This window comes from Zalophus californianus, chromosome 10 (assembly GCF_009762305.2).
Source record: "Zalophus californianus isolate mZalCal1 chromosome 10, mZalCal1.pri.v2, whole genome shotgun sequence".
Lineage (NCBI taxonomy): Eukaryota > Metazoa > Chordata > Mammalia > Carnivora > Otariidae > Zalophus > Zalophus californianus.
Genome location: NC_045604.1, coordinates 72,250,610 through 72,275,593, shown reverse-complemented (window position 1 = coordinate 72,275,593; position 24,984 = coordinate 72,250,610). Strand labels below are relative to the sequence as shown.

The following is a 24,984-nucleotide window of genomic DNA, read 5'->3' as shown; positions in this document are numbered from 1 at the left end:
GGGAGCAGAGCGGGCCTCTTGGCCTCTTTCATGTGACGGATACCCACCAGGCCCCTGCGGCTTCCAACATCCTGTGGGCGACCTGGTTTCAGACGCCTTCAGTGCACCTCACAGCCGTGGCTACAGTGCGCTCTGACGACCTGCAGCCTCAGCAGGCTTCTCAAGGGCAAGCCCCATGCGTCTCACCTGGCCCCTGGCCAGCTGCTGGGGCCTCGGAAGGCACTGCTGGAAGGGTGGCAGGGAGGGGGGCACAGAAGGGTGTCATTGCACGGAGTGCTTCTAATCTGCCACCTCAGTCCCCTCTGCCCCCACACCTCAGTCCCCTCTGCCCCCACTCCTCTGCCCCCAGCTCCCGAGAACAGGCTGATAGAAGCACACAGCCCCTCCCACCACCCTTTATCCACAAGCTGCCACATCATCTGAACCCACTACCCTCCCGCTCTACAACCATCAATGGCTCCCAGTTGACTTTTTTAGGAAAAGTGAGGTACCCATCCCTTGGCTCCCACCTTGCCTCCATGGCTTGCTCCCTGTCACTGGAGGATGTCCTGCACTTTTCCTCTATTGTCATGCTTCTCCTGTCGTCCACTCTGGGCATGCCCTTCCCCTTCACCCCTTCGCTCTCAGTGCCGCCCACATGCTGAGGCCCACCTCCGGGGCCTGAGGGAACTGCCACACTCTGCTGTTTCAGGGTGCAGCCGGCCTGCCTCTGGGAAGACACTGTGGGGTACAGCTGGGTCGCAGGTGCCTGCTGGGTGCTAGAGAGAGCAAAGCACGGGGCATTAGACAACATGATGAGGGCCTCGGCCACAGCACAGTATGCCAGCCTGGAAGTGAGAGGACTCTGCTCCAGACACAGTGGCCAGCTTCCTGCTGTGTGGCCTTGGGCAAGTCACTGAACATCCCTGCAGGTAGCCCAGTTTCCCTAGAGCCCCCCAAAAGCAAAGGTCTGCAGGTGGTGAGACTGTCTTCCTCTGTGGCCTTGGCTGAACCCTTCTCCTGAGCATGACGTCTACAGGGGTCCTCAAATCCAGATCCTGCCGAAACCCCCTGCCTCTCTAACTTACGGGGCAGTGACAGAGCCAATCCGGGCAGCCGCGGCTCATTGATTTGTCTGAGAGGCTGCTGGCTTTTGAAATCAGACAGGAAGGAGGGTTGAGGTGGAGCCCAGCACAGGAAGAGGTGAGGAGCCCCAGCTGCCGTGACAGCTGGTGGGCTTGGGGGACTGCAGGAGCCGCCGGGCTGCAACCTCACTGCCCTGCACGGTCAGCACCTCCCCATCCCTTCCCACGGGACCTTGCTCCTGCCTTGCACAGATCCTGAGGGCTCGGGGCCCAGCTGACCGGCCACAGAGAATCCCAGGACATCCCCACCACCACGCAGCTGCTTCCATCCACTGGAGCAGGGCTGAGCCTGGGAGCACCAGGATGGAGCATCCCCAGCCCCCCAGTCTCGGCATCCCTAGGACCACGAGGCCCAGGAGGTAAGTCAAGCCCAGGCTGCCTCAGCACAGGATGGGGGAGGAAGAAGGGACTGCTGGCAGGAAGGACCGTGACTTTTAAGGCCTGAGCTTCTCTAGGGGGCAGTGGCTGGGTGGCGCTGAGATGTCCCCATGGGTGCTGGATGCTGCTGAGCAGGACTAGTTCACCACGTGGAATAAACATGTGCCCAAGGACAACCCACGTTGGGCCGAGGGACAAAGCTCAGCTCCCCAGGTACCAATGATGGGCTAGGAGGAGCAGGAAGTCACCAGAAAGTGCTGCAGGCAGGCAAAAGGGAGGTTGAGCAGGGCAGACCAGGCCTGAAACCTGGAATCTGCAGACCCGGGCTCCATTCCCAACACCCTAATTCCACCTGTAAGATGTGGGGGGACAGTACCAGACCTGCCCCAGGGCCCTGAGGGGCCAAGAGTAGACGGTGCAGGAAGGCTGGGGTCCAGCACAAACACCACCCTTGTGTTGGGTGAGCAGCCCTGAGGGATCTCTTCCAGCCACACCTTTGGATGGAGATGAGGCTCATCATTTTGACAGAGACGGTAACCACAGAGGCCTTCTCAGAAGAGGTGCCACTGAGCTGGGCCAGGGGTGACTGCTGACGTGGGGTCTTCCCCATGGCCAGGCTCCTGGGCTCCCAGGGCTCCTCTGGGTCTCCTCAATGGGGGCAAGGCTTTCCCTGAGCTAGGGTCTCACTCTTGGCCATCAGAGGCCACCCTATGGCTGGCTCCCAGGTGGGGGCACAGGCTAGCTGCCCTCCTCTGTCCCAGGGGCAGTGCAGTGGCAGGAGGCCGTGTCCTGCAGCAAAGGCACCACTACCTCCCACCTCTGCAAAAGGCTGTTTGGTTTCAAGTGGTCTGTAGCCATGGTTCTGGGCTACCTCAAGGGAGCTGAAGACTGCGCTCTCGGGTCTTGGGAGGCAGGGTGGGGGCAGGGAGTCGGGAGAGAGGAGCACCCAAGAGGCTGTGGCCTGAGGGAAGGGCAACCCAGGCAGGAGGTCAGCACTGCAGGGCCCTTGCAGCCGCGGCGTGCAGGCAGGCAGAGAGAGGCCAGCTGTTGTGCATGGGTCACAGATGGCTAGGACTCGGGCCCCAGGGGAGGGGAGCGCAGGACAAGACAGGACCTGTTGGCAGAGACGATGAGTCAGTCGGGACCTGTGTCTTCTCAGGGATGAGACAGAGAAGCTCAGCTGTCGAACCTGAGGGACAGCAACACCAGGGAGCACAGGTCCTCTGCTGCATCCTACCCAGTGGATGAGGCTCCAGAGAACACACGGGCAAGGGGAAGCCAGGCTCCTGGGGAGGGGCATCTGCCTGGCCTGGCCCTGCCCGCAACAGCGCAGACCTTCTCATACTGACTGACTTCTGGCCTTCAGATCCCCCAAGGCAGCCCGAGGCCCACCCGCCCTCTGTCTTCCCCATTGAGGCTGGTGCGGCCTCCTCCCACTCTCCCTAGAGGCTGTCTACACTGGGCAGGACCTGACTGTCCCTGGTGGATGTGTGGCCACCAGATCACACTCCACTCAGAGGTCTGGGGCGAGTTCCACCCTGCAGGGCAGCATCTGGGCTGCACACAGGTCCTGTTCACACGAGCAGCCAGGTAGCTGTCCCATGGGGGGAGCTCTCTTGTCAGCCTCCAATATTGGCCCTGGGTTTTAAAGTATAAGTATATCCCATGTATTATATGGGATATACTTATACTGAAAGAACCATTGTTTATCTGAAATTCAAATTTTACTGGGTGTCCTGTATCTCAATTTGCTAAATCTGCCACCTCTAGCCCTGAGGTCAGCAGGGCAACAAGGATGGCTGTCTGATTCAGAGGAAGCGCTGGTTTCCAACACGGAGAGGCTCACCCCTCCCACCTTCCCATACAGACTCGGTCCTATCTCCTCTCCCCTCATTCTTGTGTGCTGTCGTCCCTCCTCTGTCACTTGCCCAGCCTCTCTGGTCTAGCGGTTCTCAATTCTGGCTGCTCCTTACAATACCCGGGTAGCTTTAAACTACACCGTGTTAAGGCCCTACCTCACACCAAATACATCTCTAGGTGGTTGCGCTAAGCAGAGGCGTTTTAAAAATAGTGCTCCATAGAAGGACGGTATGTCAGCAATTCCACCTCTGAGTACATATACCCCAAAGAACAGAAAGCAGGGATGTGAACAGGTATCTGTACACCCGTGTCCACAGCAACATTTGTTCACAAGAGAAAAAAGGTGGAAACAACCCAAATGTCCACTGAAGGATGAATGGATAAACAAAATGTGGTCCATCCATAAAATGGAATATTATTTAGTCTTAAAAGGGAATGAAATGTTTATATATGTTAAAACAAGGATGAACCTGGAAAATACCATGCTCAGTGAAAGAAGCCAGACACAAAAGGACAGATACTATATGATTTCACTTATATGAGGTCCCTAGAGTAGTCAGATTCATAGCAACAAAAAGTAGAAGGGTGGGTGCCAGGGGTTGGGAGGAGGGAAACGGGAAGTTAGTGCTTAGTAGGGGCAGAGTTCGCGCTTGGGGGATGAAAAAGTCTAGAGGTAGTTGGTGGTGATGGTCTCACAGCATTGTAAATGTACTCAGTGCCACTGAGTGTAAATTGTACACTTAAAAAATGGTTACAATGGCAATTTTTATGCTGTACATATTTTAATAAAAAATTAAATTAAAAAAGAGCGCTCTAGACACTGTCCTGCCAGAGTAGAGATGCTCTGAGCCTGGCCCTTCTTCACCATGGTCCCCTCATACTCCTGGCCACCACCCCACCCCCAGCAGCAGCACTCTGTCACCCTTGGGGGCCTCTGGAGTCCAGCCCTGGGCCATGGCCTGACATCACCCATGCCAACAGCTGGACAGAGGCCCTAGCATCCTGGCCTCATGCACTAAGAGGCCGCAGTAACATTGCTTCCTTTGGGTTTAGGCACATTTGCATTTGTAGATGGCTGCTAGCATAACTGTTTTATTTTTATTTTTTTTAAAGATTTATTTATTTATTTGACAGAGAGAGAGAGAGAGAGAGAAAGAGAGCGCACAAGCAGGGGGAGAGGGGCAGAGGGAGAAGGAGAAGCAGACTCCCCACTGCGGAGGGAGCCCAATGCAGGACTCGATCCCAGGACCCTGGGATCATGACCTGAGCTGAAGGCAGGCGCTTAACCGACTGAGCCACCCAGGTGCCCCATGACTATTTTTAAACTGACCTATAACTTACAGATAGTAAAGTGAACTCAGTGGAGTTTTACATATGTATACACCTCTGTGTCCATACCAATCAATGATCCGACTAATCATCCAGATCAATGTGTAGAGGTTTCCAGTGCCCCAGAACTCCCACAGGCCCCTGCCCAGTTGGAACCACCCCCACGGGCAGCCACTGTTTTGACTCCAATTGCCTCATTGGTTGGGCCTGACATTAAACTCCCCGTAAGTGGAATCACAGAGTATGTTCTCCTTTCTCTCACTCCACATGTCTGCGAGAGTCAGTCACACTGCTGAGTGTGTCCGTGGTTTATTTTTTGTCATTACTATGCAGGACTTGATTGTATGAACGTACCAAAAAAAAAAAAAAAAAAAGGAATCCCATTCTATTGTTGATGGATATTGGTTGTTTCCATTTTTTTGGACACCATGAGTAAAGCAGCTGGAATATTCTGATACACTGTTTTGATGGATATAAACAATTGTTTCTGTTGGGTATATATCCAGGCAGGGAATGGCTGGATCACAAAAATAGGCATATTTAGTCTTATCACTACCAAACATTTTTCCAAAGTGATTTTAATTTGCATTTTTCTGATAAGTAAGGATATTATATATATATTAATTATATATAATAAATTATATATATATTACTATTTTTAAAAATTTTTTAAGAGGGGAAGGGGCAGAAGGGGAGAAAAAGAATCTTTTTATTTTTATTTTATTTATTTTGACAGAAAGAGACAGCAATAGATGGAACACAAGCAGGGGGAGTGGGAGAGGGAGAAGCAGACTCCCCACTGAGCAGGGAGCCCGATGTGGGGCTCGATCCCAGGACCTCAGGATCACGACCTGAGCCGAAGGCAGATGCTTAATGACTGAGCCACCCAGGCACCCCGAGAAAAAGAATCTTAAGCAGGCTCCATGCCCAGCACAAAGCCTGACACGGGGCTTGATCTCATGACCCTGAGATCATGACCTGAGCTGAAATCACGAGTCTGATACTTAACCACATGAGCCACCCAGGCAGCCCTCTGATGACTAAGGATATTATCTTTTGTGACATATCTTCAATTTTTTGGCTCATTTTTAACTAGGCTCTTACTGATTTTTAAATGTATTAGAGACATCTCCTATACAAACTGGAGACAGTCTGCTTTCTCACCCTTTTAAAACTGTCTTCTGTTGAGCAGATATCCCTAATTTTAATGAAAACCAATATATCACTCTTTTCTTTCCTGGTTAGTGCTTTTTTTGTGTGTGCTCCATAGAGTTTTTACCTAGCTCAAATTCCTGAAGGTATTCTGTACTTTTTTCTAAAGGCTTGGCTGTGTTAGCATTCATATTTAGATCTATGATCCAGCTTGAATTAATTTTCGTGTATGGTAGAAAGGAGGGGGTCAAGGTCCGTTTTCCTATAAGAATATCCCATTGGAGCAGCACAATTTAATAGAAAAACCGTCCTTTCTCCGCTGAACTACAGTGGAGGCCTTGTTGTACATCTGCTGATCATACATGTGCGGGTCTGTTTCTGTATGGTCTGTTGTACTGCATTGGTCTATTTGTCTGCACTTGTGCCAATACCTAAAGTGCTAGACTAAGTGTTGATATTGTGTAGTATAAGTCTTCTGGCTTTGTTCTTCTTTTTCAAAATAATTTTGGCTACTCCAGAGTCTTTTGCTTTACACGTCTATTTTAGAATCAACTTGCCAATTTCTACCCTCCCTTCCTCACCGAAAAAGCTTGCTGGAATTCTGATTAGGAAGTCATTCAATTTATAGATCGATTTGGGAAGAACAGACATTTTAACAATATTAAGTCTTCCAATCCATGAATGTGGTAAATCCCTCCTTTAGGTCTTCTTTAATTTCTCTTAGTATTGTTTTGTAGTTTTCAGTGTAGAGGTCTTACAGAGAATTTGTTAAATTTCTTAGATATTTGCTTTTTAAATATTTCAAAAATTTATTTTCGGGGAGCCTGGGAGGCTCAGTTGTTAGGCGTCTGCCTTCAGATCATGACCTGAGCCTGATCCTGGGTCCTGGGATCAAGCCCCGCATCGGGCTCTCTGCTCAGTGGGAAGCCTGCTTCTCCCTCCCCGACTCCCCCTGCTTGTGTTCCCTCTCTCGCTGTGTCTCTCTCCGTCAAATAAATAAAATTTTAAAAATAAATTTACTTTCAATTTCATTATTGCCACTAAGCAGAAATATACATGATCTTTTAATGTATTGATCTTGTGTTCAGAAACCTAAGTTCATGTATTAGTTCTAATCAATTGTGGATTCTTTGGATTTTCATTGTATACCATCATGTCAACTGTGAATAGGGACAGTTTTTTTTTTTTTCCATTTCCAATCCTGATACTTTTTATTCTTTCATTTTCCCTATTGCACTAGCACCTAATTAAAAAATGAAACAGGGTACCTGGGTGGCTCAGTTGGTTAAGTGACTGCCTTCGGCTCAGGTCATGATCCCAGAGTCCTGGGATCAAGTCCCACATCAGGCTCCCCCTGCTCTGCGGGGAACCTGCTTCTCCCTCTCCTCTGCCTGCCACTCTCCCTGCTTGTGCTATCTCTGTCAAATAAAAAAAATACAAAAATAAAAAATAAAAAATGAAACAAAACATCAACCAGAAAAGGTTACTCCTAGGGAATGAAAGTGAAGTATATACTTTACTTGCTTTTATATTATTTAAATGTTTTTAAATAGCATGTATTACTTTTATAATTCTGTAAGCAATCTATTTAAATGAGGTGGGGAAGTAATAAATGTTTGTTAGCAAAATCTAAGCAACTGAAATTTACAAAATAGGGGTGCCTGGCTGGCTCAATTGGTAGAGCATCCAACTCTTGATCTCAGGGTCGTGAGTTCAAGCCTCACATTAGGCACGGAGCCTACTTAAAAAAAAAAAAAGAAATTTACAAAATAAAAAACAATTTCTTAATCACACTGTCCTACATTTCCAGCTTTTCTCTATAAGGCCAGACAAAAATGGGATCTGATTATCGCAACCCGCCCCCCCAAAAAGGTATCCTATCATAATTCTCCATACCTTAATTTTTTCCATATAAAAATACACTATAAAATATCCAGGAAGCTCAACAAATTCTAGGTAAGATTAATTCAAAGAGACCCGTACTAAGACACATTATAACCAAACTTTCAAAAGACAAAGAGAAAATATTAAAATCAGCAAGACAGAGCAAATTATCACATAAAGTGATCCTCAATAAGATTATTAGCAGTCTTTACAGAAAAAAAAATTAAGGCACAAGCTAGTAGTACTGTAACTTTGGTTTATAACTCCAAATTTTGTTTCTACATAATTTAAGAGACTAAAGAAGGGGTGCCTGGCTGGCTCAATTGGTAGAGCATGTGACTCTTGATCTCGGGGTTGTGAGTTCAAGCCCCACACTGGGTGTACAGATTACGTAAAAAATTTTAAAAATTAAAGAAAAGAGACTAAGGAATTTTTAAAAATCATTAATTTATGTTTGAGGGCACACAATGTATAAAGATGTAACACTGTGACACCAATAACCAAAAGGGGTCAGATAGAGTTGTAAAGTAGCAAAGTTTTTGTATGTTGTAAAGTTAGGCTGGTATAAATTCAAATTAGTGTTGGAACTTCAGGATGTTAAATGTAATCCCATGGTAACCACAAAGAAAATAGCTATAATATATACACAAAAGAAAACATGGAAGGAATTTAAACTTTTCCCTACAAAAAATCAACTACAGGACCCACAACTATATGGTCAGCTAATCTTTGACAAAGCAAGAAGGAATATTCAATGGAAAAAAGACAGTCTCGGGCTCCTGGGTGGCTCAGTCGTTAAGCAGCTGCCTTTGGCTCAGGTCATGATCCCAGGGTCCTGGGATCGAGTCCCACATCGGGCTCCCTGGTCTGCGGGAAGCCTGCTTCTCCCTCCCCCAGGTCCCCTGCTTGTGTTCCCTCTCTCGCTGTCTCTGTCTCTGTCAAATAAATAAATAAAATCTTAAAAAAAAAAAAGACAGTCTCTTCTACAAATCATGTTGGGAACACTGGACAGCCTCATGCAGAAGAATGAAACTGGACCACTTTCTTACACCATACACAAAAATAAATTCAAAATGGATGAAAGACCTAAATGTGAGACAGGAAACCATCAAAATCCTAGTGGAAAATACAGGCAGAAACCTCTTTGACCTCAGTCATAGCAACTTCATACTAGACACAGCACCAGAGGCAAGGGAAACAAAAGCAAAAATGAACTATTGGAACTTCATCAAGATAAAAGACTTCTGTACAGCAAAGGATACAGTCAACAAAACTAAAAGGCAGACTATGGAATGGGGGAAGATATTTGCAAATGTCATAGCTGATAAAGGATTAGTATCCAAAATCTATAAAGAACTTACCAAACTCAACACCCAAAAAACAAGTAATTCAGTTAAGAAATGGGCAGCAGACATGAATAGACACTTTTCCAAAGAAGACATCCAGATGACTAACAGACACATGAAAGATGCGCAACATCACTCATCATCAGGGAAATATAAATCAAAACCACAAAGAGATACCACCTCATGCCTGTCAGAATGGCTAAAATTAACAACACAGGAAACAACTGATGTTGGCGAGGATGCGGAGAAAGAGGAACCCTCTCGCCCTGTTGGTAGGAATGCAAACTGGTGCAGCCACTCTGGAAAACAGTATGGAGGTTCCTGAAAAAGTTAAAAATAGAACTACCCCACATCCAGCAACTACACTACTAAGTATGTACCCAAAGGATATAAAAATACAGATTTGAAGGGGTACACACCCCAATGTTTATAGCAGATTATCAACAATAGCCAAACTATGGAAAGAGCCCAAATGTCCAACAACTGATGAATGGATAAAGATGTGGTATATATATACAATGGACTATTACTGAGCCATCAAAAAGAATGAAATCTTGCCATTTGCAATGACATGGTTGGAGCTAGAGGGTATTATGCTAAGTGAAATAAGTCAGAGAAAGACAAATACCATACGATTTCACTCATATGTGGAATTTAAGAAACAAAACAGATGAACATATGGAAAGGGGGGAAAAGAGAGAGAGGGGAACAAACTATAAGAGACTCTTAGTGATAGAGAACAAACTGAGGGGTGATGGGGGGAGGTGGGTGGGGAATGGGCTACATGGGCAATGAGCATTAAGAAGGGCACTTTTTTTTTTTAAAGATTTTATTTATTTATTTATTTGACAGAGAGGGAGCACAAGCAGGGGGAGCGGCAGGCAGAGGGAGAGGGAGAAGTAGGCTCCCCACGGAGCAGGGAGCCCAATGCGGGGCTCGATCCCAGGACTCTGGGATCATGACCTGAGCCAAAGGCTTAACCAACTGAGCCACTCAGGCACCCCTTCCTAACTCATTTTATGAGGTCAGGTCTACCAAAGCCAAAGACATTACAAGAAAAGAAAACTATGGACCAATATTCCTTATGAACATTAATGCAAAAATCCTCAACAGAAAACAAATTTCAGGAATTTAATAAATTTAATCATTTAATAAATTCAGGAATTTATTCCTGGAATAATTTTACCAAACCTCTTTGAACAAAAATTTAGGTCTTTCCCATTCAACTTCTTGTTGTTACAAAGAATGCTTCAGGATCATCCTTGTGGTCACATCTTTGTGCACTTATCCACTTATTTCTTTGGGATAAATTCCCAGAAGTGGAACTTCTGGGTAAAAAGATATTTAATAGCAACAGATAATGGTAAAATATGATCCAGAATCATACTAATTTACCCTCTCACCAACTCTGTGTTACGATTCCTACCACTCCCACATTCTCACCAATGTAGCCTGTTATGTCATTATAATCTTTGTCAGAAGATTATAGAAAAATATGTCAGAAAAATAGTTCATTGTTTGTTTTTTTCTTGATCATTAGCGAGAATGAGCATCTTTTCAATGTCTTGGTCATTTATACTTCCATGAATTATCTGTATCCTTTTCTCTATTTCTATCTGTGTCCATAATTATCTGTCTGTATCCAAATAATTCTATTTGTTTACTTATTTCTTATTGATTTATAAGAGCTCTCTCTATATTATGGATATTAGTGCTCTTTCATGTATATTGCAAAGGTTGACTCCTGGCTTGAGGTTTTTCTTTCAATTTGATTGATGGCTTTTAATGTTATTTGGAAATTTTATTTTATTTTATTTTAAAGATTTATTTATTTATTTGAGAGAGCGAGAATGAGAGAGAGTACATGAGGGGGGGAGGGTCAGAGGGAGAAGCAGGCTCCTTGCTGAGCAGGGAGCCTGATGTGGGACTCGATCCCGGGACTCCGGGATCATGACCTGAGCCAAAGGCAGTCGCTTAACCAACTGAGCCACCCAGGCGCCCGTTATTTGGAAATTTTAAATTAAGGCAAGTCTGTTAGTCTTCCCCTTGTGATCCAAGATTTTATGTCTTGCTTAAAAAAAGCCTTCCTCAGGGTGCCTGGGTGGCTCAGTCAGTTAAGTGTCTGCCTTCGGCTCAGGTCATGATCCCGGGGTCCTGGGATCGAGCCCCACATCGGGCTCCCTGCTCAGCGGGGAGCCTGCTTCCCCCTCTGCCCCTGCCCCTCCCCCACCCCCTGCCTGTGCTCGCTCTCGCTTCTAATAAATAAATAAAAATTTAAAATATTTAAAAATATCTAAATACAAATAGGATTGGCAAGATCCACATGAGGGAAAACAGTTTTACTAAAGGATCTAAAGGAAGACCAATGACACCCACACCAGTCTATACACATTAACATGATTTCAGTCCCAAATCTGGTTTCTTCTCTCCCCGGTTTTGACGCTTAGAAGAACAAAAGCGTGAGAACAGCGAGAGGATCTGAGGAAGTATAAGGAGCGTGGCCTTGCCTGGCCTTCTACTAATGCTCCCAGATTCCCCCGGCTGGGCTGGACACCATCTACCCTGAATTCACTGCGCTAGTTAGTTCTTCAACAGTGCTATGAACAGAATGGCTGGAAAATGCTATTTTACTTGTCGCCGAGCTTCTTTCAGCATTTTCCAGGTAAAAAGGTTCATCCTGAGTTAAAACGCTAGGAAAGCCCAATGCAAATACAAGGGCAGGGAGTCTGTTGCACCCTTGGGGCTCAGCCAGTTGACCCCTCATAAGTGACTGGCACTGAGACCCAGAGAACCACAGGGCTGGGAGGCATGGGTCAGACCCATCTCAGTGAGCTCTTGCCACCTGGAGCACTAGCTGGGACCTCTGCCCAGGGCTGTGTCCTGTTTTCTCCCCTAGACCTGTGGACAAGGGATGGCCGACCCCCACCCCCTGAGTTCGTGGGGCCCAGCGGAGGGGCTGCCGTGGGCTGGACATCCCGCCCGCTGCAGGTGAGGAGGGGAAGGGGGTAGGTTGGGCTTGGGGTCCTCCAGTTCCAGTGTCCACCTTAGCTGAGGGAGGGACACATGGGGGCAGCCAGCCTTGGCTACAGGATTCACTCAAATCCTCAGAGAGGAAAAGGAATGTGAGCAGGTGCTCCACCTCATTGTGGCTGTGGAAAACAGTGCTGCGGAGGGTCAGGAGACCCAGGGAAACACTGAGATAAACAGCAACACTCCTGGAGATGTCCACTGTAGGAGTTTGGACAAGCGTACCATGGCACGAACCCACCACTGTAGGACCGTGCACAGTGGCTTCACTGTCCTAAGAGCCCCCTGGGCTCCACCTATCGACCCTTCATTTGCCCTTTCGTGTGAGCGGAACTGCACTTACCCTCTTGTCTATTTCCAGGTCACAAATGAGGACACCACCGCACCAGCAGCTTAGGCGGCCTGCCCAGCGTCACACAGCTGGTAAGTGGCAGAGCTCACGATCCAGCCTGGACCCGGGTCTGATCCACTAGCCCTGGGTCTGATCCACTGCCCCCCCCCCCCATGTCTGAGCCATGCTCCTGGCGTCAGGGGCACCTCTCACCGTCTGGGAACAAACAGCACTTCCAAGCCCTTCGTGGAGGCCAGACCGAGGGCCACCAGCAGGCTGGGGAAGGACAGAGAGTGGATGCCTCCCTGTCCCTGGAGGCTCACTCACCTGTCCCAGGCCAGGGTGGTGACACGGCACACAGCACTTCAGGCCCTCTCTTCACAGCTCCTGGCAGCAATCCCGGACTCCATGAGGAAGCAGGAGGTGCGGACGAGTGGGGAGGCAGGCCAGGGCTGAGGCCCCGGCTCCCCGGCAGGGCAGGTGAAAGCCCTCATGGACCTGCTGGCTGGGAAGAGCAGTCAGGGCTCCCAGGCCCCACAGACTGCAGACAGGACGCCACACAGTGACGGTAGGCAGATGGGAGGGTCTCCCCCCGCCCTCCCCCCTTCACCCCTCCCTCCCCTCCCCCATCTTCCCCAGCCCTCCCCTTTGGTCTCTGTCCCACAGACTCAAGGATACAGAAGTGCCAGGAGGCTCTGCTGAACAGGGCGAAGGGCAGCCCAGAGCTGAGCAGCCCCTCGCCCAGGCTGACCAACCTCCTGCTGGTGGAGGGGCTCACAGACTTGCAGCTGAAGGAACATGACTTCACGCAGGTGGAGACCACACGTGGGGGCTGGCACCCGGCCAAGATCATCGCCCTGGACAGACTCTTCCTGCCTCTATCTCGAGTGTCTATCCCACCCCGAATCTCCATCACCATCGGGGTAGCTGGCGTGGGCAAAACCACCCTGGTGAGGAACTTTGTCCACCTCTGGGCCCAGGGACAGGTGGGCAAGGACTTCTCTCTGGTGCTACCTTTGACCTTCCGAGATCTCAACACCCACGAGAAGCTGTCTGCAGACAGACTCATCCGCTCCGTCTTCCCGCACACTGGGGAGTCTGGCCTGGTGGCAGCAGCCCTCCCCAAAATCCTCCTGATCCTGGATGGCCTGGACGAATGTAAGACGCCTCTGGACTTCTCCAACACTGTGGCATGCACAGACCCCAAGAAGGAGATCCAGGTGGACCATCTGATCACCAACATCATCCGAGGCAACCTCTTCCCAGAAGTTTCTGTCTGGGTCACTTCCCGCCCCGGCGTGGCTGGCCAGATCCCGGGGGGCCTGGTGGACCGGATGACAGAGATCCGGGGCTTTACTGAGGAAGAGATCAAGGTGTGTCTGGAGGAGATGTTCCCCGAGGACCACACCCTCTCAGACTGGGTCCTGAGGCAGGTGCAGGCCGATAGGGCCCTGTACCTGATGTGCACGGTCCCGGCCTTCTGCCGGCTCGCAGGGTCGGCACTGGGTCACTTGAGCCGCAGCAAGCTGGGGCCCCAGGATGCAGAGCCGTGGACTCCAAGGACCCTGTGCGAGCTCTACTCTTGGTACTTCAGGATGGCCCTTGGTGGGGACGGGCAGGAGAAGGGCAAGGCGAGCCCTCGCATCGAGCAGGTGGCCCACAGCAGCCGCAAGATGGTGGGAACTCTGGGTCGGCTGGCCTTCCATGGGCTGGTCAGGAGGAAGTACGTGTTCTACGAGCAGGACCTGAAGGCGTTTGGCGTGGATCTCGCCCTGCTGCAGAGCGCCCTGTGCGGCTGCTTCCTGCGGCGGGAAGAGACCCTGGCCTCCTCGACAGCCTACTGCTTCACCCACCTGTCCCTGCAGGAGTTCGTGGCGGCCGCGTACTATTACAGTGCGTCCAAGAGGGCCATCTTTGACCTCTTCACTGAGGGTGGCGTGTCCTGGCCCCGCCTCGGCTTCCTCACCCATTTCCGGAGTGCGGCCCAGAGGGCCATGCAGGCCGAGGACGGGCGGCTGGATGTGTTCTTGCGCTTCCTCTCAGGACTTCTGTCTCCGAAGGTCAACGCCCTGCTGGCGGGCTCCCTGCTGGCCCAGGGGGAGCACCAGGGCTACCGGGCCCAGGTGGCTGAGCTCCTGCAGGGCTGCCTACGCCCCAACGTGGCCGTCTGTGCCCGGGCGGTCAACATCCTGCACTGCCTGCACGAGCTGCAGCACACGGAGCTGGCCTGCAGCGTGGAGGAGGCCATGGAGAGCGGGCGCCTGGCAGGGCTGACCAGCCCCCAGCACCGCGCCGCCCTGGCCTATCTCCTGCAGGTGTCGGATGCCTGCGCCCGGGAGGCCAACCTGTCACTGCACCTCAGCAAGGGTGTCCTCCAGAGCCTGCTGCCCCAGCTGCTGTACTGCCGGAGCCTGAGGTGGGCGCTGGGGCTGGGCTCACCAGGTGTGCGGTGGGGGGTGGAGCAGAGGTCCCGGAAGTTTCCTCCCTTCCACCACGCGCCCCTGGGTCAGCATCCTGGGGCTGCCATAAAGAAGGACCACAACATGGATGGGTTAAGGCATCAGAAACTTACTCTCTCACAGCTCAGGAGACCAGAGTCCAAAATCAAGTTGTTAGCAGGGCTGAGCTCCCTCTGAAACCTGTAGGGGAACATCATTCCTGCCTCTCTAGTGTGTGCTGTTTGCTGGCATCCTCAGCTTGTCCACACATTACTCCCGTCTTTGTGGCACACGGACTCCTCCTCTGTGTCTGTCTTTGTGTAGTGCTCCCTCTGCTGAGCACACCAGTCATGTGGGGTTACAGGCCTAGTCCGCTCAGAATGACTTCATCTTAACGAATTACATCCGCAATGACTCTATTTCCAAATAAGGCCACATTTTTGAGGCAGTGGGGGGTCAGAACACCTACCTATCTTTCTGGGGAACACAGTTCAACCTCCAACACCCTGTGAACCATCCCAGTGCTGACAGATGCCACACCCACACACCGCACCCCCAGCCCAGCATCCACCCAGTGCTCTGGACCTTAGGAAGGCTATAAGACCAGGGCCATTCCGGACCTGAGAGTAGGTGCCACATCCTCAGGAGAAGGAGAGCTAACAACCCATGTCCCATAGACTCACAGGGTGTGCGGGGCTGCTGGGAAGACACCCCTCCGGGTAGGAATCCTGGGGCTCAAAACACTGAGCCTCCCATTCCACCCTCACGGGAAAACGCTGAGCGTGGTGGGTGTGCTAGCACAGACCCCTGAGCCACACAGCGGGGGCTGCATCACGATGGAAACGTTGGCCTGGGCACCTCTGTGGCCGTGATGCCAGCCCTTTGCCAGCGCCTTGCTCCACCTGCTTGCGGGCGCTGATACCACTCATCATCGTTCTTCCTTCCGCAGGCTGGACAACAACCAGTTCCAGGACCCCGTGATGGAACTGCTGGGCAGTGTGCTGAGTGGGAAGGACTGTCGCATTCAAAGGATCAGGTAACGCTGACCCAGGAGACCCGATCCGGGATGCTCACCTGTTGCACAGGGTCTGGGGCTCCTTTCCCATCCTCCTCTCTGCTCAACCGGCCAGGGGTGCTTTCAAGGAGAGGTGCCTTTGAAGCATGTGGCTCAGGATACATGCTGCTTGTTTCTACCCATTCCAGAAAGTTCCAGAGGCTCAGGTGCCTCATCTGTGAGAAGAGGGAAAGGACAGGGTGAGGGTCAGAGGCTATCATGGACATGGAAGCATGTCTCTGAATACTCTATGTTCGGATGTGGTGCCAGGCCCAGTCTTCTCTAACATCCTCTCAAAGTTGACCCTCAAAACAGTATCAGAGGCACGGGATCACATCTTTAAATCAAATTTTAAAGTTTTTAATTTAAAAAATGAGTTTAAACTTAAAGTTTTATTTAAATGAATGCAAAAAATACAATTTAAACATTGCATCTTTAAAGTTGTAATTAGACAAAAGTCTATATGCTGACAGCAGAAGAGATTTTTGTGTTTGTGAAATCTCTTCTTGTGATAACATTTCTGAGTCTGAGTAACACCCGGGTTTGGAGCTGAACTGGTGTGATGATCTGGGGGTAGCTAGAACTAGGGAGATGAGCTTGGAGCATAGGATCCAGAGGGGAATTCTTCATCTTCATGTAAGCCTCCCTCCGGGTTCTGAAATCATCTTTATCTGAGAAAACAAAAACAAATGTGGAACGGGTCAGGAGCAAAAACAAGTCACCAAGGACCGCAGTGAGAGTGGTGGGCCCTATATGGCCCTGTACTGTCACTTCTCTGCCTAAAGAGGATAAAAATGGGGTGAAAACAGTATCTGTGAGTCCAGGGGTCCCCATGACCCTCCACGTTCAATGATTCACTAGAAGGACTCACAGAACTCAGAAAAGTTCTTGTACCCACGGTTGTGGTTCATCACACCAAAAAGATACAGATGAAAATCTGCAGAGGGAAGGTGCGTGGGGCAGGCCTGGGGAGACCAGGCAGGCTTTCACTTGTCCCTCCTGGTGTAGTCATATACACAGTGCCTCCCTCTCCGGGTGACCACCAAGCATTCCCGGCAGCAAGGCTCACCCGGGCTTGTGGGCAGTTTTCATGGGGGGCTGGGCATGGAGACATACCTCACTGCCCATAGGGAAGCCCCTCCAGGGGTCAAGCTGCTACTGTGGGGCCCCAAGTCCCCCTGGTAAACAAAGGTCAGCTTTCAGGAACTGGGGGCAAGGTTAACCCTTTCCTGCACACTAACTACCTCTTCGGGTTGTCGAGCAGCTCCAACAGGTTAATACAAGGCAAGTATGAGGACAGGCCAGGCACAGATTGTACAAGGGCTAGCCGTTCTAAGCAGGGTTCTCTTTGACTTGTTAGCCAGAGATATAAATGCAATCCCTTTGAAAGAAACATGATAATGACAACTATTCATTATTTTTTCCTTCATGGGAGGCTTCAGCAAAATAGTCAACTTCCAGTGTTTTTGCATAAAGGAGTCTGGTTAACGCTCAGAATGTTTTCTGAACAAAAGCCCCAAATTTCTTTGATGGCCACATGTGCTTCTTCACCTCCCTGTAGTTGGTTCTCAGGGCCACATCCCTGTGTAAAATGCCCAAGGCACCGCTCAGAATACACACATGGCTCATGAAATATTACTTATAAAATGTTATAGAAGTCCTGGGTGGAGGGGGACAGAGGCGCTCTAGAACTCGAGAACGTTTATATAGAAGGTGGTCTGGATGAATGGTCTTCAAAGTTTAAGCAACAGAAGCCTTTTTAAAAGTGGTCTATCAGGCAGGACCCCAGTAAGAGATGGGCAACTGGGAGCTGCTGGGATTGAAATAAGAGGGGTGCTTGGTTCCTCCTCAGCCTCTAGGGGCTCCTGAGGCTTTTCTAAGGAACACCAGGAGCCCTTGAAACACAGCTTGAAAAGCACTGGGGATTCTAACTGTATCCCCTGGGGATGCTCCACAATTTTAAATGCCTAAGAAACTGTAAAAAATCTCAACTAGCCACCATTTCTGAAACTGGGTCCATGAAGCAACATGATCCACCAGCTTATTCCTGAAATCACCCTTTTAGGGCAGACACAAGTGTTTTTTGGTTTTTGGTTGTTTTACTTTCAAGTTAGTTCTGTAATAAGTACCCTCTTCCTTTCTTGTATTAGAAAAAGGGCTGGGGCCAGTGGAGAGCCAGAACTATGAATTCAGCCACTGGTTCATGAGAGCAGATTATTCAAGTTTTGGGAACTTCTGCAAGCTGGGAGTGCTTGAAATTGGCCGTGGGAGAGTGTTTACACCACGGAAATTGGCCAATGCTACACGTCAGTGTTTCTGTATTTTGTTTCTTGCAGCACACCACTGCGCGGGATCTCCACGGGAGATTTCTGTAACTGCCAAGGCTCTCTGTGGCACTGCTGGTGTAGAAGCTTCTGTGCCAGATTCTGGCCAAACTCTGCCCTGTGACTCTTTGCCCGTGTGAGGGTCTGTCCCCCCCCACTCTGGCCCTACCTTACCTGGCTCAGAGGCTTTTCTGGGCTGGGCACTTCCGCTCCAGGGCTCACCTCATCTCCACCTGTGTCCAGGGCCTCATGATGCTGGTGAAACCGAGAGGTTTGGATCACAAGCCTGGTGTTGAGGAAGAGGCAATGAGATTTACAGACCTGCAATAACCACTCCTCTCCTTCTCCTTGCGCAGCTTGGCTGAGAACCAGATCAGTAACAAAGGGGCCAAAGCTCTGGCCAGATCTCTCCTGGTCAACAGAAGTCTGACTGCTCTGGAGTAAGTAGGACACATAGGCCAACCTTCCACCATTGGGCCACGGACAGCTTGTGAGCCATCTCGTGAAGTCACCTGGACCACACTCTCCCCTGGGTGGGGTGGAAGGACAGCTGAGCAAGCAAAATCCTGGCTCCTCCTCAGCTGTTGGGACCGGCCCAAGGAGGCACCAGAAGTTTGGCCCTGAAGCTGGCGTTATTCTCCCTGCTCTCCACACCTGGCCCAAGCCAAGTCCATCAGATCCTTCTTTCTTTGCCCCATCACATGGGGCCATACTGAGAAATTCCTTACTTGTTCACCTAAATAAGGATCTCGGCAAAACATGAAATCCTAAACCCCAGTACATTATTTTCAAGGAGCATAGATTTAAAGGTCATGTAATTTCTGTTCTTTTTTTCCCTCCCTGGGAATTGGATTAAAACAAACAAACAAACAAAAAACAGTTCTTTTTCTCTCTTCCTTCCGCCAGCCTCCGCAGTAACTCCATTGGACCTCAAGGGGCAAAGGCTTTGGCAGATGCTCTGAAGATTAACCGCACTCTGGCTTTTCTGAGGTATGTTCCATCTGCTCCCTGTCCTGGTGTAACCAGTAGAGGACCCAGAAAACCCTCTCCCAGGTGCCAACCATGGAGTGGGAGATGATTCAAAATGGCGGGCATGCTATACTGGCTCCCATCTAGGTGGATACTACATGATCTTGTATCCTACACAACTTTCAGGTTTCAGCTCTTCCCTGGTCATTAGCCCTGTGTTTACAGCCAAATCAGGGGATTGAGGAGAAGGATGATGGGGTTGTACAGAAATGGAAAGGCAAGATAATCTACGAGGAAAACCTCTTGTCCTCCAGTGAGTGGGAAACCGCCAAGGCCATGGTGTCAAAATGTTCCCCTGAGGTGTTTTCTAGGACAATGAAAAGCCCATCTTCCAGAATATTCCTATGGTTTGCTGTGGTTTGCTGTGCTTTTAGGGGCCTGTGGTTGTATCCATCCTTAGTTGAGTGTGTATTGTCATTTGTTTTTTCATTTATTTATTTTTAGTGGGGTGAAATTCACCATTTTAAAGTATACATTTCAATGGCACTTAGCACATTCACAGTTGTTCATTCATCACCTCTGTCAGGTTCCAAAATATTTCCATCACCTAAAGATAGACCCTGTATCCATTAGCAATCACTTCCCATTCTCTGCTCTCCGCCCCCCTCGCCACCCCGGCAGCCACCAGGGCCTGCTGTTTTCTGTGTCTATGTTTACCTACTCTGGAGATTTCCTATATATAGAATCCTTCAGTAAGACCCTTTTGTCTGGCTCCTGTCGCTGAGTGTCATGTCTTCAAGGTTCAGCCACGTTGTGGCAGGTATCAGTGCTTCATTCCTATTTATGGCTGAGCCATACTCCACTGTATGGACAGACCACAATTCACCCATTCATCGGTTGATGGACATGTGGGTTGTTTCCGCCTTTTGGCTCTTGTGAATAATGCTACTGCACCCATTCATGCACACACATTTGAGTACCTGTCCTCATTTCTTTGGGGCAGACACAGACCAGTGGAATCTGCTGTGTCATATGGTAACTCTGTTTGACCTTCTGAGGAACTGCCAGATTGTTTTCACAATGTCTGCCCCATTTTACATTCCCACCACCAATGGGTGAGGGTTCCAATTTTTCCACATCCCTGTCAACACTTGGATGCTGTGGCTTTTAGCTGTAATCAAGACTATTGATAACCTAGTTATTGTTATCCAGATGCCTTGGGCACCTTGTTCTCAGTCAACAGACAAATGCTTAGAAATCCAGAGGGAATCCTCAGGCCAGAGCAGCACTGGAAAGAACCAACTCTTCCCAAATCCTGTGTGGTGTGTAGTAAGCGCATGAAGCAGACAGCTGCCCACCCCCCATGCCTTGGGCCTTGGTAACACTGCCGTAGAGGTTAAGGCCACCACTGGGCACCCTCATGTACGCCTTTGCTGATGCACTTCTTCCTTGACTCCACAGCCTCCAGAGCAACTCAATCAGGGATGATGGTGCCAGGTCCATGGCTGAGGCCTTGGCTGCCAACCGGACCCTCTCTGTGCTGCAGTAAGTGGACATGCTGACCAGCAGAGGGACCCCCTTCTTCTCTCCTCTCCTCCTCCAAGGGTCTCTCTGTCTGTTTTCTGCAAGGAAGGATGATTGGGGAGATGGCCTGAGGCTTTCTGACCCATCTGGATGGCCCCTGGAAATCTTGATGTCCACTGTTTTCCATAGAACAAGTGTTGGAAAATTATTAAAAATAAAGCCTTCTGCCAATGCAGAGAATCCTCTCCACAAATGTAGTAAAGAATGAAACAGTTTAATTATTTGAATAATCAACTAGACTGCAGTGTACATCATTGGCTACCTACCAACGAGACGGCAAAGACAAAAAAATCTCGCCTTTTTCTCCAGCCAAGCAGATACAATCCATGATATGTGCGTTTCAAGATAACTTGTCCTCAAGTAAGAGGACTGGACAGCACCATTTGTTGCACATAGTTTTTCTTTAAATTTGCCTGGTAGCTGGGGTGGCCAGCTGTTTACTAATTGCCTTTATCCAAAGGAAAAAACCAAACTTCCCCTATCTTTATGACAACTTAGAATCATGCTATCTTCCTTAATGTGTACATTTCAAAGAGATGGCTCCATGGTCCCTATAAGCTGTAAATCTGGCAAGAGGTTTATTTAGTTTTTAAAAAAGATTTACACACTTCTCAAAGGGACAGCTTTACCACTGCAAGTTTTCCCAAAGAAATACTGTAAGGGAAAGGAAGGTCTCTTTCCCTTTTGGAACCAGGGAAAATTCCCTTTTGCTTACATTGTATTTAGCCTTACACAAGATAGGTCCTGCCCTGCCTGTCTTCCTAGGAGGGCACAGGGGCTCTTGGCAACATCTTCCTCCTCCAGATTTAGTATAAAGGGAAGTAGCTGTTGGAGAAGGGCCTAAATGGAGGGTCTGCCCTAGGGAGGACTGCAGGGTTGGGAGGCAGGCTGCTCGTTGGTCTAGAGGGAGGTAGACTGTTGAGTGTTGGGAGGGTTGACTGGGTGAGGAGCTGGAGGGACTCGTATGTGGAAGTCGCCACTCTAGAGGCTGCTGGGTATTACATGTTCTCTGATCACTTCCCAGTTTCTGACGAGGGAGGGCCCAGCTGTCCTTGCCTCCGATGGCCCCCAGAACCATGTCAGTCTGCTGACATCACTTTGGCAACAATCCACAGACCTTTCCTAGAGACCACTCTGCCAATGCTGTGATAAATGGAGAGGGCATTCGAGTAGTCTCTGAGCTCTCACCTCGAACCAGACTGTCCCTGGCGTGGGAATGGCTATGGCCAGCTTTGCTGAAAGACGTTTCTCCTCTCCCACAGCCTACAGAAGAATACCATCGGGCCTGTGGGAGCCCAGCAGATGGCAGATACCCTGAAACAGAACAGGAGTCTGAAGGAGCTCATGTGAGAAATGCAGAAAGGCGAAATTTGTATCCTCAGTGACTGGCACAATGCCCAGCCCATCATAAATATTTGTGAGCACGATGGATGGATGGATGGATGGATGGATGGACGGACGGATGGACGGACGGACGGATGGACGGATGGATGGTAGTATGGGTGCAAGATAGCTGGCTTTGGACTCCAGATTCCCAGGATTGGGACTGTCTCAGACTTAAATTTACTGCCTTCCCAACACTTCCTGGCTACCTTCACATAAAGTATCACAAGAGTTGGCCCTGCCCCCCGCTAAGGAGTCAAGTACTTTGCTACCTCGATGTCTTACAGGCCATAGGGAGTCACTTGCAGAGGCGACCAGCCACAGACTCAAGCCGAACAAGCTCTGCACTGGGCACCCTTAACACAACAGAGAAAGCACAGCCCTGGAGCGCTTCCCTGACCCTGATCCCAGGCCACCCCCCTGCCAGGCTGCTCCAGAAACCCAGCTCATCCTTGTCTCATCTCTTACAGATTCTCCAGTAACAGCATTGGCGACGGAGGGGCCGGGGCCCTGGCTAAGGCCCTGAAGGTGAACCAGGGCCTGGAGAGCCTAGAGTGAGTCTGCCTGACCACCCTCTAGAAGTGACCGCGGGCAGTGGGTGACTCCCCTGGTTTCCCCATCTAGAAGGTGGGCGGGTCCTGGAGGAGGGCTGTCAGTCAGGACCATGACTTTGCCAGAACCCAACCAACCACCAACAGTGGGCATGCTGTGATCTCAGTCTCTCTCCATGCCCACCTCACTGTTCCATCCCACCCCACCAGCCCCATTTCCCTAGACAGTTGTGGTTGGTGTTGATTGTGGAGTTTTCAGAGTGACAAGCACTGAGTGCCCTTGAAAACCTGGCACAGGTGGCTAAAGAGGGCATCGGCTGCAATGGCCTTGGTGGGGGGTGGGGGAGCTCAGTGCTGCCCCCACAGTGGGGAGATTCAGCTGCACGACTTTCTCTGGGGGCTGCAGACACAACACACACTCCGACCCCGGACTATTTGGAGCCACTCAAATCAAGGCAGAGTCTGAGCTTTGAGGCTGATTATGCTAGACCCTGCCCTGACCAAGGTCTGGAACGTGGGGAATGGGGACAGGAAGAAGGGATGATCAGAGCAGAGCAGTGTGGGGTGGCACCTGCTCCCAGGGTTCCCCAGCTCTGTTGAACCTGATGCCGGCAGTCCGCAGGCTGGAGCAGTGCTCCCTGCGAGTCCTGGGATGGCCACCCCAAGCGTGCCCCATCCTCTGTTTGCAGCCTGCAGAGCAATTCCATCAGTGATGCAGGGGTGGCGGCACTGATGGGGGCCCTTTGTGCCAACAAGACCCTCATCAGCCTCAAGTAAGTCCCGCTTCCCTCTCCAGACGGGGTCTCCCTTTGGCCAAGGGGTCTGAAAGGACTTTGGGACTTGGGAGAAAAGCCCACACCTCCCACTGTGGGCCTGTTCTGAAGATAATCTATGGTTGGGCAGCTTGGTTCTGGGGCCTGGCATCCCGCACACTGCCTGCTCTCTCAGGAGGGCAGGGGACAGCTGGGGCCCTCAGCTCCCCAGTTCTGCTGCTCCCTTCTGGTGCCCCAGCCCTTGAGGCAGCCAAGCCTGCCCCCAGCCCCCTCACCTCTGAGGGCCTGTCAATGGATCCTCCTCCTCCTGATGGGTCCCGCCATCGGCAGTCCAACAGGGGAGACGCTTGGCGGGCTAGCCATGGGAGTCCGGATTGCTGGAGGCTCTTCACACCTCAGCCCTGATCACTCAAGAGGCCCTGAGGTTCCTTGGGCTCGAAAGGTCTGAGCACCGGGGCTTGTCTCCCCTAGAGTCCCCACACGTCTGGTCAGCAGCTCAGGGTCTTCTCTCTCCCCAGCCTGCGAGAAAACTCCATCAGCTCAGAGGGAGCCCGGGAACTGGCTCGAGCTCTCTGCATCAACAGCACCCTGAAGAACCTGGAGTACGTGAGTGGGGTGCAGGCTGTGCTTCCCATCGCCCCTTTAGCTGAGGGCCTGGCCTACCCGGAACCCTGGGGATGGGGAGGGCAGGTCCTCATGGCCTTGCCACTTTATAGGCTGGAGAAGGACCTGGTTGGGGAGGGGTAGCCAGGAGACCTGGCCTCTGGTGGCAACTCCTCCACTCTCACGTCCTACGTTACCTGTGGATGAGGTCTGTGGGGATGCTGCCTGCCCTTCGCCCCCCTCCCCACGGCGATGTGGGAGGGCCCAGGCCTCAGGGGTAGTGCCGTACAGGGATCAGGTGGGTGATCTGTCCTGGAACCTCACTGAGCTGAACCTGGGCCCCTTCTCCATGCGCCTGTCAGGATTCGGTACAACAGCGTAAGACACATGCTTGGCACACACCAGTGCTCAATAAACATGAGCTAGGCCGGTCCTCAGGGAGGAGGGGAGCTAGATTCCCAGGTAAGTAAGGGGGTTCAACGGCCAGCTAGCTCCTGCTTACTCACCCCTGTTCCCCTCTTCCCAGCCTGACAGCCAACCTCCTCCACGACCAGGGTGCCCAGGCCATCGCGGTGGCAATGAGAGAAAACCAGGCCCTCACATCCCTTCAGTGAGTCTCTGGCATCTCCCCACCCCATCCCCTCTGCAGAGCTGCAGGGCCATCACACCAGCTCAGGCAGGAAAATGAGTCTGGCTTTGGGGCCCTTCCACAACACAGCCTTGGGGGCCTCCAGGAGGCTGTGCCCTGCCACCTGCTCTGTTTCCTGGGGCTGATCCACAGAGAGGCCAATGGTGGGAGGTGGGCACCCATGCCATGCCTCCAAGTGTCCCAAGCTTCATTCAGGGGCCATGTGGAGTCTTTGAGCCTGCCCCT

The 24,984-nt window shown here is 50.6% G+C and overlaps 1 protein-coding gene and 1 long non-coding RNA gene across 7 annotated transcripts in view; one reads left to right on the top strand and one right to left on the bottom strand.

Moving 5' to 3' along the window:
* Positions 1-53: 53 nt before the first annotated feature.
* On the bottom strand, positions 54-12,923 carry LOC118356043. The gene is made up of 3 exons (XR_004819381.1): positions 12,759-12,923; positions 510-758; positions 54-225 (listed from the first exon to the last, which is right to left on the bottom strand). It is a non-coding gene; the product is annotated as an uncharacterized LOC118356043 (long non-coding RNA).
* Positions 1,163-24,984, top strand: part of NLRC3 (NLR family CARD domain containing 3) — a 32,617-nt gene continuing 8,795 nt past the window's right edge. For 2 of the 6 annotated variants that reach the window (XR_004819380.1, XM_035722441.1), the window contains exons 1-14: positions 1,228-1,483; positions 11,970-12,061; positions 12,462-12,523; positions 12,816-12,999; positions 13,098-14,847; positions 15,819-15,905; positions 18,604-18,687; positions 19,154-19,237; positions 20,678-20,761; positions 22,063-22,146; positions 22,654-22,737; positions 23,424-23,507; positions 24,026-24,113; positions 24,637-24,720. Coding sequence is in view for 5 of the 6 variants with exons in the window: in XM_035722441.1 (XP_035578334.1) it covers positions 12,924-12,999; positions 13,098-14,847; positions 15,819-15,905; positions 18,604-18,687; positions 19,154-19,237; positions 20,678-20,761; positions 22,063-22,146; positions 22,654-22,737; positions 23,424-23,507; positions 24,026-24,113; positions 24,637-24,720 (2,589 nt within the window). In the remaining variant the exon portion in view is untranslated. Of the gene's footprint in view, positions 1,183-1,227; positions 1,484-11,969; positions 12,062-12,461; positions 12,524-12,815; positions 13,000-13,097; positions 14,848-15,818; positions 15,906-18,603; positions 18,688-19,153; positions 19,238-20,677; positions 20,762-22,062; positions 22,147-22,653; positions 22,738-23,423; positions 23,508-24,025; positions 24,114-24,636; positions 24,721-24,984 lie in introns of those variants that run through there. The other 4 variants (XM_027611880.2, XM_035722443.1, XM_035722440.1 and 1 more) reach the window with 3 other exon arrangements.